The sequence below is a fragment of the Crinia signifera genome, chromosome 8 (genome assembly GCF_055691185.1).
Source record: "Crinia signifera chromosome 8, ASM5569118v1, whole genome shotgun sequence".
Taxonomy (NCBI): domain Eukaryota; kingdom Metazoa; phylum Chordata; class Amphibia; order Anura; family Myobatrachidae; genus Crinia; species Crinia signifera.
This window is the reverse complement of record NC_139224.1, coordinates 20,846,957-20,867,773: the sequence shown is the minus strand read 5'-3', so window position 1 is coordinate 20,867,773 and position 20,817 is coordinate 20,846,957. Positions and strand designations below refer to the sequence as shown.

Below are 20,817 nucleotides of genomic sequence, written 5' to 3'. Positions count from 1 at the left end.
TGATTGGCTGGAGGTTTATCACTCCATTTTATCACTTTCAAAGGCTTATCGTTGCTTGATTTGTAGAAGTTGTAGTAAATTTACCTCATACACTCCCATCAGTGCTAATTATAGATTATTTCCCAACAGACATCATGTAGTACTTTCCCTACTCAATTATTACAGGTTATCTGACATTAAAGCTCCTGGTGTTGCTGTATCGTGAGACTCTCGCTAAGGGCCAGATGCACTAAGCTTCAAAAGTGATAAAATGGAGAGTGATAAACAGCCAGCCAATCAGCTCCTGCCTGACATTTTAGGAGGTAGGAGCTGATTGGCTGGCTGTTTATCACTCTCCATTTTATCACTTTTGAAGCTTAGTGCATCTGGCCCTCAATGTGCTATGGCTGGTCTTTTTTTGGCATATACAATATGTCTCTATCTCTCTCTGATAATATGATTTGCAAATTATTATTATTCAAAATATACTTACATATACTGTATTATTAGACTTTTTTTTTATTATGGTTGCTGTGTTATGGATAAAATACAGCACTTAAGCCCCATACACATTAGAGCATATAGTGAAAGATTTTTACAGAAGACCTGACATCATTTATTTGGACTAAGTAAAAACCGGACCGAGACCCCAGAGCGCCCGGACCGGACACTACAAGCTCCGGAATGCAGTGTTTGATGTCCAGTCCGGCGGGCGGGGTTTTGTCTTGTGTGTATGGGGCTTAAGTGCTGTATTTTATCCAGAACACAGCAAACATCATTATAAAAATTTGGGGGGTGTCCCGTCCAGGGGGGTGTCTTGTCCGGGGGGGGGGGGGGGGGGGGGGAGATTACAGACTCCCCGTGTGGTCGGGACCGTTCCGGTTTTTGCTACATGCCCGGACCATACAGGGAGGCTTTATTCTCTCCCTTCTCCTCTCCCTGGCGACAGCTGTCACAGGCAGCCCCCTCGGACAGGACACCCCCCAGACCGGACACTAAAAGCGTTGGAATGCAGAGTTTGATGCCCGGTCCGGCATTCCGGGGTTGTCCGGGTCCGGTTTTTACCCATACCCTAATTCATCTCTGTTTGGTGACAGCAGACTGAACGCTTTACTGTATACTTTACTTTTTACTGTTACTCTTTTTGGAAAGTATAAAACTACCCAATACATTTATTTCATTCATTAGCTATTCCTAGTTCTAACTCTCATTCCGAGAGGACCTAACACATGTACCCCAGGGTGGTGGCCACCAGCTGCTCTGCAAAAACTGATTGTAGAGTGGGCAGTACGGATGGTGTAATGGTTAGCATTACTGCCTCACAGCGCTGAGGTCATGGGTTCGATTCCCACCATGGCTCTAACTGTGTGGAGTTTGTATATTCTCCCCGTACTTGCGTGGGTTTACTCCGGGCACTCCGGTTTCCTCCCACAATCCAAAAATATACTGGTAGGTTAATTGGCTTCCAATAAAAAAAAAAAAAAAAAATTAACCCTAGAATGTCTGTGTGTGCATGTGGTAGGGAATATAGATTGTAAGCTCCACTGGGGCAGGGACTGATGTGAATGTTCAACTATACTCTGTAAAGCGCTGCGGAATCTGTATGCGCTATATAAGAAACTGTTAATAAATAAATAAATAAATAAATAGAGTGACATCAGCAAGATGGCTGACAGGGTGAGAGGAGTAGGGACAGAGAGGGGACATACACCTCATCTTCAGTGTCAGCTCCTGGGGTGAACGAGTGAAGAGGGGGAATGTACAGGTGTATAGTGTCTACGTCAAAGCCAACAGGTGTTGACATTTTGGGTGTGGACTTAGACACCGATGACCAATTATCTGGATACCCAAATGTCATGGTGCCTCACTGGCAGAATGTGGTGGAGCCCCTAACAAGCAATCACATTCCTCCATTGGTTTCACAGTGCAATTTATAAAGTCAACAAACACATCCCATTTGCCTCCTGTAGATAACATCTGGTGTCTCCTTATACTAAACAGCGGCACATTTATTTATGTCTGTCATTATAACATTGGCACCTTTTACCAATATTTTACACATTTAAGTTGATGAAATTCAGATTTGAAGGGTATTGTATTGTGCAATGTGTGTTTGATGAGGTAGGAAGGTGTGATGTGTGACAGGGCTGTGCAGTGTGAGGCAGGGAGGTGTGTGATGTGTGACGGGCTGTGCAGTGTGAGGCAGGGAGGTGTGTGATGTGTGACAGGGGCTGTGCAGTGTGAGGCAGGGAGGTGTGTGATGTGTGACAGGGCTGTGCAGTGTGAGGCAGGGAGGTGTGTGATGTGTGACGGGCTGTGCAGTGTGAGGCAGGGAGGTGTGTGATGTGTGACAGGGGCTGTGCAGTGTGAGGCAGGGAGGTGTGTGATGTGTGACAGGGGCAGTGCAGTGCTAGGCAGGGAGGTGTGTGTTGTGTGACAGGGGCTGTGCAGTGTGAGGCAGGGAGGTGTGTGTTGTGTGACAGGGGCTGTGCAGTGTGAGGCAGGGAGGTGTGTGATGTGTGACAGGGGCTGTGCAGTGTGAGGCAAGGAGGTGTGTAATGTCTTACAGGGACTGTGCAGTGTGAGGCAGGGATGTGTGTAATGTGTTACAGGGGCTGTGCAGTGTGAGGCAGGCAGGTGTGTAATGTGTGACGGCCAGTGCAGTGTGAGGCAGGCAAGTGTGTAATGTGTGACAGGGACTGTGCAGTGTGAGGTAGGCAGGTGTGTAATGTGTTACAGAGGCTGTGCAGTGTGATGCAGGCAGGTGTGTAATGTGTGACAGGGGCTGTGCAGTGTGAGGCAGGCAGGTGTGTAATGTGTGACAGGGGCTGTGCAGTATGAGGCAGGGAGTTGTGTAATGTGCAACAGGGGCTGTGCAGTGTTAGTTAGGGTTGTGTGTAATGTGTGTTAGGAGCTGTACAGTGTGAGGCAGGCAGGTGTATAATGTGTGGCAGGGGCTGTGTAAGGTGAGACAGGGAGGTGTGTAATGTGTGACAGGGGCTGTGCAGTGTTAGACAGGGATGTGTGTAATGTGTGTTAGGAGCTGTACAGTGTGAGGCAGGCAGGTGTATAATGTGTGGCAGGGGCTGTGCAGTGTAAGGCAGGCAGGTGTATAATGTGTAGCAGGGGCTGTGCAGTGTAAGGCAGGCAGGTGTGTAATGTGTGATAGTTTATTTTATTGAAATAGAGCAGGATGTTACATTGCAATACAAAAAAGACCAATTTAACCCGGGAGCACAATGTCTGTGTAAGTGTGTAGTCTTCGCTATGTGCATATTCCCTTTCTATTGTTCCCCATTATTAATACTTTACATTATGTGTAACTGGCTGTCCTGCTCCACAGTAACGTATAAAGAAGGGAGAATAATGATGATGCAGCCCATTGAATGTCCACTTCCTATAACAATTCCTACTGCCGCTCCCCCCACCCCGCCCGCACCATCGTCTCCAGACGTAGACCACTGCTCCCAAACGGTCCTCACCAAGGTGCTTTCCACATGGGTAACGGTCACACTGTACTGTGGTACTCAGCATTGCCATCTGCGAGTTAGAAGAAGTCATATCTGGCATTTTCACTGATTGTGTTTACCCTGTTGCCAATTCCTAGCGACCAATGTACATATAGAAGTAACAAATAAATAACTTATGTGACCATGTACAAAAGGCGATTGCTGAAACCAGGCCCAAGCACTCAATTGATCAAGTCCATTATATATATATATATATATATATATATATATATATATATATATATGCGCACAGAGAGTTTGCAAAAGTTTTTTCTTCATCCCAAAAGTAAATAAAAAATCCTCCGTACAGGGTCTGACGCTCCGGAAGGGCGATTGTTAGAGGTATAAATACTTTGCTTTTTGTTCTTCTTATTATTATAAAATTTCAACACATTTCATAAATGGTCCTCGAGGCGGCCTCTTGCGTTGTTTTTCTCTTAAATTAAGGATACGACAATAAAAGGACGTGGAGGGACAGTGTATGTTCTTGGCATTATAATCAGCGGACTTTGAGGACATCCCGTGGTAGCGACTGAATAAAAGGAGCAGGTGCGATGCCGTTGCTGGTCTCCCATAGCGAACGAGGGGTCTCACTGTCTTACGGCAGCGGAGGCACCGTCTTGGTGGAGGAAGAATTCTCTTCAAGGCTGAGATGTGGAACCAGATTTCACTGGAGGGGGCTCAAGGCAGTGTGGCAGAGGACAGCAATACAAGAATAAGGGGAACGATGCCAATGAGGTGGGAGGAATGGGCAGCCTGGAGACATTCCTGCGTTGGCGAGGGTATCACGTGCCCCCTCTGGGTTCATCTATTTTATATCCTCTGTAACAAAAGAAAATACAAAAATAAAGTCATTTGTTTACATTTCCATTACAATATATTTCGCTACATTTTTGGGTAGTTACATAAGGAGCCTTCTTCAACTAGCCATCTCCGGATAGCCATGGTGAGCCATGGCTCACCAAGGCCTATTGTTCTCAGCTGCAGTACAATACATAGAACAATACAGTAGGGGATTAGCATAGGATTAAGGGGGTTATTCTAGTCCATTCTTTCTGACAAAATCCTTCTTAGATGGACAAAACCATGTGCACTGCGGGTGGGGCAGATGTAACTTGTGCAGAGAGAATTAGATTTGGGTGGGGTTTTTCTTCAAAGTGAGATCTACAGTATATTGAAGTGTAAAATCATGCAGTCAGTATTTTCCCTGCACAGAAACAAAATAACTCACCCAAATCTAATTCTCTCTGCACATGTTACATCTGCCCCCCTGCAGTGCACATGGTTTTGTCCATCTAAGAAGGATTTTGTCAGAAAGAATGAACTAGAATAAACCCCTAAGTCCGACAGCTCTGGCTCACTTCCTCCTATTAAAGGGCTAGATGAGGATGGCTCTATCTGTATATTGAAGATGGGATGTTGCTATTGGCAATCAATCAGACGCTATTATCTTCTAGAACAGTGGTTCTCAACCTCGGTCCCCGTGATCCCCAACAGTGCACGTTTTCCAGGTCTCCTCGCAGAATCAAAGGTGAAATAATTAGCTCCACCTGTGGATCTTTTAAAATGTGTCAGTAAATAATGAGTGCACCTGCCGGGTGACCTAGAAACCGTGAACTGCTGGGGGGTACGGAGGACCGAAGTTGAGAACCACTGCTCTATAAGGTGCTAAATAAATTAGGTTCTGATTGGTCACCCCTGCTGTAATTCAACATTGACAAAAGATCAACATAAGCAAATGGTTGACGCACGAAAAGGTCAACGTGCGGTTTTCATATATATATATATTTTTAAACCGATATTGGGCCAGATGTACTAAGCTTCAAAAGTGATAAAGTGGAGAGTGATAAACAGCCAGCCAATCAGCTCCTATCTGTCATGTCACAGGCTGTGTTTGAAAAATGTCAGGCAGGAGCTGATTGGCTGGCTGTTTATCACTCTCCACTTTATCACTTGTAAAGCTTAGTGCATCTGGCCCTTATTCTTACTTCACTATCCATGTTGGCATAGGGGGGAGAATATAATAGCAGGCCATGCCTGGGGATGTGTTACACTAATTTTGGGGGGGTGGGGGCATGTCGACATAGACACAAAAAAGCAGTGAACCACGCGCGTCGACCTTTTCCTCTGCCAAGTATTTCTGTGTCAACCTTTTTGCCTGTTGAGCTAACGGTCCACACCCACAGATAGGCCCTTATTCAGATCTGATCGCAGTACAAATTTGTTCTCAAAATGGACAAAACCATGTGCACTGCAGGTGGGGCAGATGTAACATGTGCAGAGAGAGTTAGATTTGGGTGAGTTATTTTGTTTCTGTGCAGGGTAAATACTGGCTGCTTTATTACACTGCAATTTAGATTTTAGTTTCAACACACCCCATCCAAATCTAACCCTCTGCACATGCATGTTACATCTGCCCCACCTGCAGTGCACATGGTTTTGCCAATTTTGAGAACAAATTTGTACTGCGATCAGATCTGAATAAGGGTCATAGTCCTGGGATGAGGTGTCCGCTATTTTGTGTTAACAATTTTGGAACTGTTCTTCTATCTACACCATCTGATCCAGTGTGGAGTCTTTTCTCCCATCTCTAAATGTAAACGGCAAATTCCGGAAATACCTCGTAGAATGGTTATTCCAAGAAAGTGCAAAGCAGCAGCAGGAGTCAAAGCTGGTAATACTGGAATGCTACTGCCATTTGCACAACATTGTCCATCAACTTTGCTTATCTCTAACTAGTTAGCCGTTTACAATACAGAGAATATCCATGATCTCTATACAATACAGAGAACCTTCCAGTGAGTTTTCTGTTCATTTGTGTCAGGAAGTCTGCTGGGATTTGTGTTTCTCTGTAGAATTGCTATATTGCTCTGGAAGTTTTTTTTTTTTTTAACTGCCAAACTATGATGCTATAAAACATGTATGAAAAGCACAGAGAGAACCGTACAAAGCAAAGCAGTTTGAAAAATGTATGCAAGGGACGGGTGCATGTACTGTACTGCGGGTGATCATCGGGACGGAGTTTATCTACTCACTAGGCCTAGCAAACAGTTCTGAATTAGGCCCGGAGCTTGGATAAATCCCCTCCCAACTGTCATAGTAATAATATAATAAAAAGGAAACACATTGCCAGAGTGCAGTAAATGTTTCTGGCCACAAGGTGGCACTCTTAGTTCAGTTGCCATTTATATACACAGTGGAAAGTAAGAAAAGTGATTTTCCCTTTTCTGATACTATTCTTAGATATACGTCTGCTGTCTTTCTGTGTATTCTACAGTTATAATTTCTAAATTTTTCCTTTAATATTTTAAGTCAAAGTAAAACCTTTCAGAATACAGAACATTGAAGGTTGGATCCCAGGGAAAAAAAAAACCTAGGTCTCATTCACAGCCTAGGGAAAGCTGCTTTTACTGCACTTGCAGATTATGTCATCCCCACACAACGGCAGACCAGTTCTACTACACCTGCTGTGTGCAAGGGGTCTGTCACAGCCTGGGTCTGTCCTAGATTGGTACCGTGTTGCAAATCCCTGATCAGACCTGAGAGTTTGGTGTGAAATAACACTAGAGGATTGTGGGTAGCGATACATGATTGGATGGAGACTATTGGTGCAACACAAAAAAAAAATGGCTGACGTAGGGAAAATGCCAACTTTACTGCAGCATTCACATATTGAGGCTCCAGGCAGAATCCATGTTGGAAGAGCAGTACTCACCAAGTGGCCTCTAAAATAGTCTTTCAACTGGGAAATGTCTAACAAAAATGCATTACATTGGGAGTACAATAACGGGAAATCGCATGAAGTGATATATATAAGGATCTGTATATAGGGAATCTATTTATGAAGAGGTGCTTCTTCAGTATCCAGCCCGCTGCAAGGGCGCGGTGCTGGCAGCACCAGCAAGCCCAGCTCTAACTGTAGCAATGGCGCTGCTGAAAGCGGTTTTGATAGTTACGCCACTGGGTGTGTACTTCTACATCTGAGAGGAATCTTGTAAAATGACATAGCCAAATGTAGATGAGCCCCAAAGCAATTAGTAAGAGCTACTATACTTGGTAAAGTGCTGGGAAATGGTGCTGATGATTCAATGTAAATCAGGGGTGGCCAAACCTGTCCTCAAGATCTACCAACGGTGCATGTTTTCCAGGCAACCTGTGGCTCTATAGTAGGAATGAATGCAGCAGGTTTGAAAATGTGACAGTTAGTAATGACTACAGCTGTGCACCAGATAGGTAACCTGGAAAACATGGACCGTTGGTAGATCTCAAGGACCGGTTTGGCCACCCCTGATGTAAATGTATCTGTCCCCCCCCCCCCCCCCCACACACCCCCCAAAAAAATGTAACAGTGTAATGTGGGCTTGGTGAAATGAGGGAGATTGCTAGACTAATGAGGGAGAGAGGGAGATTGCGGCTATATCAGGGAGTCTCCTGTAGAATGCAGGAGGGGAGGTAACTATGATGTAACAGTGTAATGTGGGCTTGGTGAAATGAGGGAGATTGCTAGACTAATGAGGGAGAGAGGGAGATTGCAGCTATGTCAGGGAGTCTCCTGCAGAATGCAGGAAGGGAGGTAACTATGGTCCCAATGTTTTTCAGAAAATGCTAGGTTACCGCCCCCAAATGGCCGCATGGTGTCAATCACTCTGAGAACAGCCAGTGACGGCTAGCCATTACTGGCTGCCTTCGTACGGACGACTTGCGCATGCCCCTAGCGTACTTTGTGCAGCCCTGCGTGCATACCTGAAACGGGCCTATGTTCTGAGCTGTATATATTGATCTCATGCCTAGAACGATTGACCTTGATTGCTGGGTGCAGATTGCAGTAATATTACTTATTCTGTACTGTGTATAAGTTCAAAGGGTGCAATAGACGTAGTACGCTCATGTGCCCGACTCAAACCTGATCGCACGTCTGTGAATTCGCATGGTGACCGATTATCGATACACTGCACATGCAAAGGTGCAATCCTGATACTTGATGATTGACAGGACGTAGGCGTCCAGGGGTGGAAACTGGACGGTTAGTGCTGAGAAAAACGCAGTTGTGCCTAGAACATTGTGTATGTCCAGGAAGACACTAGGTGCGGCGCCTGAGCGTTTTAGGGGAGGGTGCATGACGTCAGCTCCAGCCGAATATGTCTTTTTCCATCTCATCCCGGAGTAAATCTCTGTCTGCTCTGAGCCTGCGATGACTTGTGCCCAGTGTAAATTTGATGGTGAAACTGTTACGATATGTTTTGGACATGGGCGGGATGTCACGCACCGCCTGTGTGAATTCGAAGCCGTGCGATCAGGTGTGAGTCTCCCCCCCTCCATGTCCAGTGGTCAGGTGGGGGGGTGTAGTGTCCTATGTCTGTATTGTAACAGAATTGTATTATGTACATTTATTATTATGTATCATGTCAGATCATTGCTTTCCAGTTGTCCACATGTCTGCCCATGATTCTGTGACTTGTTATGTGCAGTATATATGCAGTCTGGCTGTGTTATTACAGCTAGCTCAGATGCTTCTGCCTGGATGGAGCTCGGCTGTGCAGCCTACAGGATTATATTCGGTGATTACCGCTGCCAGACAGTGTTTATTTCAGAAATGTTTGGTTTTAAAATTCTGATCTCTCTCAGTTATCAGGAAGACAAATGTAAAGCTCAACAGCATTTGTACTTACCGCAGTTCCAACAAAATCTGCAATACAAGAAAGGACACAGTTGTAAATGATACGTTGCCACAATAAAGACTTAACGTTTATCTGCTAGGTACAAACACATTTTATTATTTGTATAGTTTTCTACACCATTTAGTGAGTACTAGAGTTGCGCAGATTGTATACAGCACAGCGCTGCTCACATAGATATGTATATTGTTTTTCTGCATTATGTACCTTTTCATTTATACTGTTTGGAATATGTTAAGGAGATTAATGGGTTGCGGACAGGAAGTAAGGTTACTTCCGGTCCAGGGGTATTTAGGCTGACCCGGTGGGGCAGTACAGTTGTGTCCTTCCCCAGGGATGGATGTCAGGTTGTTGTTCTGCTGATGTTCTGTACTTTGATGCACTATTCCTGATGATGGTCTTATACAGACCGAAACGTGTCGTTACGTCGGATGGTATGTCGACTTGATGCAAATAAAATAATACTTTGATTACCTAGACCTGTCGTGTGTCACCCCTCCATTTGGGCAATGGGCATCTGAAGCACTGGGGGTGTACCACTTCTAGGAGTTGCACATAGGGCCTGATTCTGAAGCAACTGGGCATTTCCATGCTGCACTGCAGGGGGGCGGGGCAGATGAAACATGTGCAAAGCGTTAGATTTGGGTGCGTTGTGTTCAAACGGAATTGCTTTGTAAAAATAAAGCTAACGCTTGTAGGCCATAATTGCCCATATCCTGGCTGCCCCTTGGGTACGTAAACCTGATGGTTTACGTACAATTCCGATGGTTGGGGATCTGTGCAGATGGTGTCCTGTGTGATCAATTGGAGTCCCCCACCAGAAGCTGCAGAGTGATTAACATGCTGCAGCGTTTGTAGGTGCAGTGGGCGGGGCCTGTGACCAGGAACTTTCTTCATACAGCAGATGTAGACTTCCCGGACCAATTTGGATGGACAATCTGAGTAAGTTTATGCACTGTGACTCTGAGCATGGGACTTGGGCAGTGCCATGTGGCTGTGCAGTGTGACTCTGAGCATGTGACTTGGGCTGTGCCATGTGGCTGTGCAGGGTGATTCTGAGCATGTGACTTGGGCCGTGCCATGTGGCTGTGCAGGGTGACTCTGAGCATGGGACTTGGGATGTGCAGTGTGACTCTAAGCATGTGACTTGGGCTGTGCCATGTGGCTGTGCAGTGTGACTCTGAGCATGTGACTTGGGCTGTGCCATGTGGCTGTGTAGTGTGACTCTGAGCATGTGACTTGGGCTGTGCCATGTGGTTGTGCAGTGTGACTCTGAGCATGTGACTTGGGCTGTGCCATGTGGCTGTGCAGGGTGATTCTGAGCATGTGACTTGGGCCGTGCCATGTGGCTGTGCAGTGTGACTCTGAGCATGTGACTTGGGCTGTACAACGTGGCTGTGCAGTGTGACTCTGAGCAGGTGACTTGGGCTGTACAACATGGCTGTGCAGTGTGACTCTGGGCATGTGACTTGGGCTATACAACATGGCTATGCAGTGTGACTCTGAGCATGTGACTTGGGCTGTGCCATGTGGCTGTGCAGTGTGACTCTGAGCATGTGACTTGGGCTGTACAACATGGCTGTGCAGTGTGACTCTGAGCATGTGACTTGGACTGTGCCATGTGGCTGTGCAGTGTGACTCTGAGCATGTGACTTGGGCTGTACAACATGGCTGTGCAGTGTGACTCTGAGCATGTGTCTTGGGCTGTGCACTCTGGCTGTGCAGTGTGACTCTGAGCATGTGACTTGGGCTGTGCCATGTGGCTGTGCAGTGTGACTCTGAGCATGTGACTTGGGCTGTACCATGTGGCTGTGCAGTGTGACTGAGCATGTGACTTGGGCTGTGCAATCTGGCTGTGCAGTGTGACTCTGAGCATGTGACTTGGGCTGTGCCATGTGGCTGTGCAGGGTGACTCCGAGCATGTGACTTGGGCTGTGCCATGTGGCTTGTCCATTCGGGGTGCTTGTTATGGCACATGACGCTGTGGTTAGAAGGTTCCATAAAACGTTGCTGTCTGTGACATCTGGCAGTGAGTCTGCCCAGTGACACTAGGACAATAGAGGGTGTATATAGGGGAATGGGTCATTGGTCGACCACTGAAGGTCAACAGTCAAAATGTCACAATGTCACATACACATTAGGCTGACAATGGGAAGGTCAACAGTCAAAATATCCACAATAGTTTTTCACGTTTTTTTTCGCCAAATGTCTACATTAACACCAATTGTGAAGAAGTGAAAATTCCATGTCAACCTTTTAACTGTCGAATTTCCATTGTCACTTCAATGCTTGTGCCAACCTTCAGACCTGGTCGACCTTACCCATATCAAGCGATTTCAGGTGTCAACCTCAGGTCTGTCAACCTTCAGTGGTGGACCCAATGCACGTCGATCTTAACAGGGTCGACCTAATGATATATACCGTATATAGGGGGAATGGTGAGACTTCACAACCCAAGAGAGCATACAGACTCCATTCTGAGCACACACATCTAACAGCAGAATACGTGGCACATAATACTATGGTGGCGTAGTATCGGGGAATATTCCGGTATCAGGTAGGACTCATGTCAGCCATAAGAATATACTGCAATACCATTCTGGTTCATGAGGTGATTTTGTGACACTTATACCCCTTTCACACCAGAAATGCAGGGACAAACCCGGAAATTCAGTTCCCGGGACAAGCAGGGACATTCCCGGGTTTGGACCCATTCACACCAGAAAAGTCCCTGCATTTTCTGGTGTGTGAAGGGGGCGGGAAGGAGGCCGGCAGGAGGTGGAGAGGAGGCCGGCAGTCGGTGGAATGGCGGCGGAGGTATTCTCACCCCGGTTGCTTGTCCTCTGTGCAGGCCGGGGATCCACACAGGCGGCGGCGCAAATGACGGGACAGGCGGCAGATGAAGATGACGCAGCTCTACGGCGCTCCCTCATTGCCACCGGAGAGCTGCATCATCATCATCCACCGCCTGTCCCGTCATTTTTGCCCACCGCCTGCATCAATTTCCGGGACGGACAGGACACCGAGGACCGGCAACCTGGGTAAATATACCCTACCCCATTCACACCAGCCAGGTCCCCGTGTTGAACCCGGGAACAACCCTGCTACCTAGCAGGGTTGGATTGCCGGCAAATTAGTCCCTTTGTCCTTTGTAATTTGTCCTGGTAACCTTTCACACCAGCGCTAGTACCAGGTTGTTCCCGGACTCAACCCGGGAATTTAGGCTGGTGTGAAAGGGGTATTAGTGGCCTGAGCAGTTTCCTTCACACACACAGCAGTTTCCAAAAATGGCCCATCTGCGACTTTGTGCAAATGCACAACAAACTACCACCCCTTGTGTACATCTGTGTGGCCGAATGCGCAAGGACTGAGACCGGTACTTTTAGTGCCCATTAACACTGTAATACAGATTGTTGTATATCAGTTGCGTTATCCCAGAATATGCCCATTTTTTGCCAGCCATCTCCCAGTCACCTCCCGGGAATGGCGGTCACTTGTTTCCTACCTACCTAAATCTGCTTTGTGTGTAAACTTGTGTAACGCAACAGTAGAGGCGGCCATTTTGTGGGATTCTTGAGACTGAGACTGCAGCCTATCGATTCACTTGGAAGCAAAGTGCCTGAGTGCAATTCCAAGCGGATTGATTGGCTGACTTTAACACACACAAGATGGCTGCCTCCGTAGCACAGAGAACTCTTTGACAGCAGCATCCTGAACACGAATGAACTATACTGTATTCTTTCCTAAGCAGGCATCGCTTATTTCACCTTATATGTTTTTGTCCCATTTTTAAGCAATATTCTCAATTAATATTCATCTTAGTAGACCAAAGAGTTATTTATAGATGTTAATTATATTGTGTTACCTTTGTTGTCTGCTTTAAGATCCTCGAGAAGCAAGTCATTTTGTCTGTTTCCCAGTACAAAGGCCAGGAAGGATAGGATAAGGGCGTTCAGGATCCCGATAATGGCCAGTATGTAGGCCCAGCGGACGGAGCAATCTCCGAGGGAATATTTCCCAGTCTTGTCCCCACACATATCCCTGATTGTCTCTGCGTCCCATCCGTCTGGGAATATCATGCAGGCAAGCACCAGACACACAGCTGCGTAGAAAAGAAATAATGATCATTATCTATCATCTGTTTATAAGGCGACACAATGTTCCGAGAACTGCGTGCGATGTCTAAATAAAGCTTTATGCCACGCAATCCAAGTATAAATGTGTAAAAAGAAAAAAAAAAGTATAAATATATAATAGTACAGAAAAAAAACGTTAAAAACTTAAAATAAACATTTCGATGAACAGAAGGATGAAGAAGGAGCAGACGAGAAAACAGTTTGAAGAAGGACCCTGCTTGTGAGGTGTGACAGTCTAGTGACAGCAAAAATAGAACACAAATTGTTAGATTACACATAAAAGGACTAGAAACAGATATTTCAGAGGCCCCAAATAAGTAAATACATAAAGCAACTGCTGCAAACGGCTAAATGATTTCTATGTCTTCAATCTAATGGGGAAATTTACTAAGATGGGAGGTTTATTTCGCATGGGATGTTGCTAGGGGCAACCAATCAGAATCGACTTAATATTTATTTTGAATCTTTTTAGAAGATAATAGTATCTGATTGGTTACCCATAGCAACATCCCATCTGAAATAAACTTCCCATCTTAGTACATTTCCCCCTAATAATCTTGTTTTGTCTCTAACTTTATTCTATACTGTACATGAGTTTGGTGCCAGCATGATATAATTGTCTACCCTCCCACATCCTGTAGGAGGCTCCTGTTTCAGTCATAAATCTCCTGCTGCCCTGCATTGACCACCTCCTTTTTTTTTTTACAAGGACAGTGATTTGCTGTAATCCCTGTGAGTTGTTATTGTAGTTACTCAGGTCAGGAGTCTCTGATATTGACTGTCATTATCCCCCCTTGAGGGAACACCTGACAGAGCAGAGGTAGCAAATGATCAAACAGAATTATCTGTGCTGGTGTGCACTCATCCATACCATGCTCCTGTTGCTGTTTGCAGTGAGCTGTGCCTTGTGGTATGAATTTTTGGGCTCTTGTGTCGTTTCACGGCGCCAGCATGGCGCCGTGCTACTTCCGGGTTGGGTACGCTCGCCAAACTATCTAAAATAAAGTAACTTAACTCCATGCCAACGTGGATAGTTCATACCCCCACTATCCACGTTGGCATGGAGTTGATTTTAGATAGCGTGGCGAGCGCAGCGAGCCACCGAGCCCGCAACGTGGGCGAGCGATGTGAGCCCCGCAAGGGGACTCAGACGCACAGCGCCATGCTGGTGCCGTGAAACTTCACAAGTACCAATTTTTGGTTTAGTTAATGCTATAATGGTATGGAAACCGCTCATCCAATAAATATAGAGAGTGCCTACACGTTGCAGACAGTCCAGTGTACAATAAAATAACATTTAGTACAACGAAAACACACTTATATGGTTAGGGATAAATTCACACAAGGTCAAATTGCATTTGGGATTTATTGCATAGGCACCACAGTAATCATGTATACTGTGCTGAGAGAAAAGAAAATATTTATCACATAATATACAGTTGCAAACAAGAAACCCCATATTGCTGACAGCACTGTTAGTATTAATACTTGCTCATATGTGGAGCTAGACGTGACCTTTAAATGAGGACGATACGCCCCCTACATGGCAGGCCGTGCTTTGCGAGGTGCATCATACTATAATCCCCCTGATTCAACACATTGGCCCTTATTCTGATTGAGTCGGGCGGCTGCATGTGCGGACGGACGGCCAATGTTTGGTGTTTGCATATGTGCAGAGGCGGTTCTGCGCATGTGCGAACGCCTCGCACATCCGAACACAGCGTGAATTCCGTGCAGATAACGATCGTACGGAACCATCCGAGCAGGGGTTGGAGAGGGGCGTGAAGGGCTGATCGTACGCCCCGCATTTTATGGGCGTTCACATGTCATCGTCCACGTAGGTACAAATGACCCGGTTAATGCTGAAGTCCTGGCCGTAAAAGATGAATTTAGGAAGTTAGGAACCTCTCTAAAACAGGTGGCAAGTATTGCCAGTACACCGAGGATAAGATAGAACTTGGAGAATCAGAAACTTCAATGTTTGGCTAAGGAATTGGTGCAATGAGGAGAGATTTGGATATTTAGGTCAAAGTCAAGCTACCTGGCAAGACAGAGCCTTATATAAAAGTGATGGCCTGCACCCATCTTCAAGGGGAACGAGAATATTAAGTGAAAAGTTTGGAAGCTTCATCATCAACTATTTAAACTAGCAAAGGGGAGCAGTGAACCAAATAAGAATGAAGAAATCTGCTCCCCCAACCTAGAGGTATTGTCTCTGCAGGCAAATGGAACAGGAAGCCTATCCACTGCAACAGAAGATAATGCCGATCAAAACCGAATAGATATAGGCAGAAAGATGAACATAGCTAGCAGCAGGAGAAGCACAAACACAACTTTAAGAGCTATGTGTGCAAATGCTAGGAGCTTAGGAAATAAAATCCCAGAACTAATTGCAATAATGACAAGGGATGAACTGGATATTGTGGCTATTACAGAGACATGGTGCAATGAAAATCATGACTGGGACATAGCTATACCAGGATATACCTTATTTAGGAAGGACAGAATGGGAAAAATCAGAGGAGGGGTTGCAGTATATGTGAAAAAATATATAAAGACTACCTTAATTCAATGTATTGAAGAAAAAACTGAGGCCCTTTGGGTGACCATAGAAACAGGGGAGAAGGCGATTCTTCGTATAGGGGTGATGTACAGACCACCAGGTCAGGAAGAGGAACTAGACAAGAGCATATTGCAGGACATCAATAAAATGGCATTAAAAGGAGAGGTGATAATCATGGGAAACTTTCATCTACCTGATGTAAACTGGGAGGCTGCCTGTTGCAAGTTCCACCAGAAGTAGGGACATGCTGATTCTTTGCAAGATGCATCCCTCCAGTAATTAGTGAGGGAGTCCACTCGTATGGACGCAATATTAGACTTAATACTTACAAATGGTGACAGAATATCTGACAGAATATCTGATGTAAATGTGGGTGAAAACCTGGGATCCAGTGACCATCAAGCAGTATGGTTCAAAATAAAGACAGAGACTGACTCATCGCACACAAAAACAAAGGTGTTAGATTTTAGGAAGGTTGACCAATCATGGCAACCAATTCGCACTGAAGGAACAGCTATAATTTGACAGCAGCTGATTGGTTGACATGGGCCACTTCTCAACTGGCTTTTCCAGCAAAGGCAGAACTGCCAACTGTGGCAGGTGCAGTGCCCTGAGGACTAAGGGCCCACTGCTGCCCATGTCACCTTCCCCCTGTCACCCTCTGCCTCCCCCTGTCACCCTCTGTCTCCCCCTGTCACCCTCTGCCTCTCCCTGCCACCCTCTGTCATGTTGCATATTGTGAACTTATCTTGGGGTGGAAGAGGGGGATCCAAATTATGGTTTTCACCTTGGCGCACCGCCCACAAGTTCCGCCCCTGTTTTCCAGCGTATGGCTGATAGGTCCAATCTGTTCATACAGGGCGTGATTCGGCGGTGTACGCAATTGCCCTTGCAGCTGTGACTCATTACACAGCGTCTGTGCAAAAATATGCTAGGCGCCGGGAGTTGAATTGTTCTTTTGCTTACATACAAACGCGTTCCCACAACACGCTCGCATTTGCGTCGACACTCCCGAAACATTCCATAACTGTCACTTTGTGAATAAATCCCAACTGCAGCCACCGCTGCCAGACCTTAGCGCCACTTGTGCGGGGCCACTTAGTCACGCGGCACAAAATCTCTGCTGCGTACAACATCGACATCTCAAAATCAGACCCTCGATTACTTTCACAGAAAAAGCGCCTCTCGCAGCTCCTGATATTTGTCTTATCTTCATATAACTGTGATTTAAACTGAGCTAAAGCTTTTATTTAAGAAGTCAATTTGAAGCCTGGATACGCCGCCTGCTAGGAATCTTCACGTGCGAAGCTCGACTGCCAGGCCCGCTGATGTGTGTGCGCTATTAATCTCTCGCACTGCTGTTTAATGGGTGTACAGTGTTGTGGTTCTATTTCCTAAGCCGGAGAGGCAGGAGGCATTGGCTGCTTACTAATTGCTAATTTTACTTAGAAAGACCTTGCATTTCTCTGTGCCGGGACATTATATATATCTTCTATATACCGATAGCCACTGCGGCGTTATTGTATTGTAGTTGAGTCACTGAATCGAACGCCTGGGGGGGGCTTCTGTAATGCAGAGGAAATAAAGAGGAATAAACATTCACGTGTACGGAGGAAAAAGCCAGCAAGAGATTTGCAAAAAATGGGCAAATTTAGACCCTTAGATGCACTGGTCAAGCACACAATGGATTCCTGGGTGTTCTGTAGTTCGGGTTTTTGTTTTTTTATCCAGATGGGCTTCCAATTCCATGTGTTAATGAAAGAGTTCTAAAATTGTTCAAGCAGAGAAATGATAATGGGAGGACAGAATAAGTGTGTTGTTATCGGTCAGTGTAACTGCTACGGATGACCCAAGTAACCATAGCTTCTAATGTGCACCACCAGAGAGATGGGAGTGCACATGCTGGACTGTCCATGGAACCTGATTCACAATGGCTCGGAATTATGACTTTATCTCTCTCCAATTTATCTCTCCCAAGGCTTAGTAAATAGACCCCTGTCATACCTCCCAACATGACCCATTCCAGGAGGGACAAAATGCTCCACTCCTGGACTTCCTTGCTAGTGGCAGTTGCAGAGGTGGGACTACACCACTGTCCAAAATTCAAATAGGGGAGCCACACCTGCCAGTGAGTTCCAGACTGTGGTGTTTGGGGTGGCAGTTGGTGGGGTTCCCCTATATGAATAGTGGACTGTGCTGCAGCCCTGTAACTCTGCAACTGCCGCTGGCATGGAAGCCCAGGAACAGAGCATCTGTTCTCTCTTGGAATGGGTCATGTTGGGACTGGGAGGTATTCTGTTCAACACTTCCATATCACCTAGTGTAAATATGAGATGGGCAAGGGGAAAAAGTAAAAACCCAACTTAAAGAGGAACATAAATATTTCCATTTCCTCCCTACAGAAATTCAAATAGTACTATGCACTTAAGTTAGCCAGAGGGTGAAATACCCTAATACTAGGTGGCACATCCACATTTTTCACCATCACCTTATATTGGGATGATCAGTAACATTGGTGCCACCCTGTTGCCATGTCATTAGACACAAACTTTTAGACCTATCATGTAATTACACAGTCACAGAAGGTGAGATGTATAGCGGGAGATGTTTTACACCTTTGATAGAGGTAAGAGGTGGAGAAGTTACCAACCAATCAGCTTCTGCCAATTTATAGAGTGTACTAAAAAAAAATTATAGCAAAAAAATGATAAATGATAGCAAGATGCTGTTTGCTCCATGTTATCTCTCTGGAAGGTTTGATACCTCTAACCCTGGAAGAGGGGATAAGGAAATGTCTGCATGATGTCTCAGTTGCTAGTGTTGGTATAAAGCTCCACACCTCTACAATGATCCACTGTAATAGTTTCACACGTTAAAGGGAAGGGTCTAGTAACAGGAGAAATGGACCAAAGTTAATTACATGTTAATTCTATCTAGCAGGCCAGTGAATCCTGAGGCCCAAAGATGAGCTGTAATAAATTCACTGATTATGTATAAGAGTCGGGGAAGAGACAGCTGGAAAACATCTCCTTCACAGACACCGGAAACAATTTACAAGTGATACATCTATCACATGTTATGACAACAATCAATGGATCTCCACTGTGACCTTTCCCGGCACTGACAGCCGGTGCGCCCACTGGGTACGCACAATGATTCCTGATCCTGTGACAGGACCATAACGAATGGGCGGGGGTGGTGCTTTCATTGTCAATAGCCGCTGACTGCTGTGTTTGTGTGATTAAGCGGTAAAGATGCTTGCAAAGATTTCAAAGTTGTTCTTCGATCAGTTCATCACATAGAGCCATCGGACAGGTTCTAACATTCAAAAACAAAAATAATTGTTAAACTTTAAAAGGACCAACAATGCAATTGAGCCACATTCAGCTGACGTGAACAGGTTTGGCAATGTTTGAGCTTGAAGAAGCGTAACGGGCGGCTCTGTAGAATACGTTTTAACTCTTCGTCCAGGTGAACGGTGAATTCAAGACTGGAACTCTTGTTAAAAAAAGTTGAAAAAATATATGAGCCATGGTTGAACAGGCGGAAACGGAATCGTTTATTTTACATGCCTGATGTCTGCAAGCTGCGGTGCGGATTCTGAGTCAGACACTTGTTGGCTGTTGAAGAGGAGATCCCTGCTCCACTCTTCCTGTTCTCCAAGCAGGCTTCATGCCCTATACCAAAGATGGCCACCAATATCAATAATGAGCATGCGCAGGGGCTATATTGTCTTTAATGTGCAGAGAACATAATGGAAGACAGAAGACTTCCACTTGGCTCCTATGCGAGACCTGGTTAATACCTGCTGGAAAGCTGTTCTAGACTACACTGCTCTGCTCTATCACCAGCGTGCATGTAACAGTGAGTACGGCAGTCTATCTATAAATTAACACCACGGTTACGTAACAGTTCATAGCTTCAGTCATCCATCTATATAACTATGCACCCATGACATTTCCGCACAACAAAACAGCTTGTTGGCAGCTCAGTTCCCACCCCAAAATGCCCGTTTCATGGGAAGGCCGCTTCGGTAAAGATCCGTACGACTCAAGCTTGTCCGTTCCAGTCAACAGTGTAACAGTTATATAATGCACAATGCACCAAAAATATTTTATTATGATATAATTTCTAGAACATCGTTTTGCGGTTGCCCCACTGCGCAAATTAATCTGAACGATCCGACTGGCTGCAATGGTTCCAGCGCCTCTATGTAGAAGGTGTTGGCTGGTTCTGTTTTATTCTCCTCCCTTACAATTTGGTGACACTAATCAGATAATAAGACTTCCGCCAGACCATATAGACTACCCTACAAGTTCTGTGCCTTTGGGCTTATCCGTGTCTTACATCCCGACAGTATATCCATCTTCAGCGCTAATGGCCTGTTCTGTATGGTTAGCCATCAAATCTCTCGTCTCCGGCAGAGTAATGAATGAACGGATCCTGCTTCTCACTCTATCTGCATTAAACTTCTGCCAATACAGTTACTTTAAGGAATAGTCAAGTTAATGGGCTGCTCCTCTGATGTATGCTCCCGTTCTGTCCTCCTCCAGCCAAAGTTATATCTGCTCCTGTACAATAAATGACCACAGGACCTTGGTGTAGAGCTGAAAAGCCACCGCAGATCATCAGAGTAAATGAGCTGGATAGAGTGGATATCCCAGAGCTGAATCCAAGGACTCGCAGTGTTTTTAGCTTATCTGTACTGTAAATCTGTTTTCTGGCCAGAGGGTTATTGGTATTCCAAGCAGGCTCTGGTCTGTGTGCTGCAACAGCACTAATCCAGCGTGTTACATATTAAGAATCAAAGACAGGCATGTTGTAAGCCTGATCAGGTCAATAACACTAGTGGATAGATATAAGATGCTTAAAGGGACATTATGCTGAAATATTGCCGGTTTGCCTCTGCAGGCAGGTTCTTCTATTTTTGTGACATGTCCTAAGGACAAGTCGGA

General features: G+C 45.5%; 1 protein-coding gene across 1 annotated transcript in view; it reads right to left on the bottom strand.

The window, feature by feature from the left end:
• Nucleotides 1–1,892: 1,892 nt before the first annotated feature.
• Nucleotides 1,893–20,817, bottom strand: part of LHFPL4 (LHFPL tetraspan subfamily member 4) — a 129,771-nt gene continuing 110,846 nt past the window's right edge. Inside the window, exons 2-4 of the mRNA XM_083155955.1 lie at nucleotides 13,029–13,265; nucleotides 9,158–9,174; nucleotides 1,893–4,310 (exon numbers count right to left, since the gene is read on the bottom strand). Coding sequence (XP_083012081.1) covers nucleotides 4,302–4,310; nucleotides 9,158–9,174; nucleotides 13,029–13,265 — 263 coding nt within the window. The 3' untranslated portion in view covers nucleotides 1,893–4,301. The remainder of the gene's footprint in view (nucleotides 4,311–9,157; nucleotides 9,175–13,028; nucleotides 13,266–20,817) is intronic.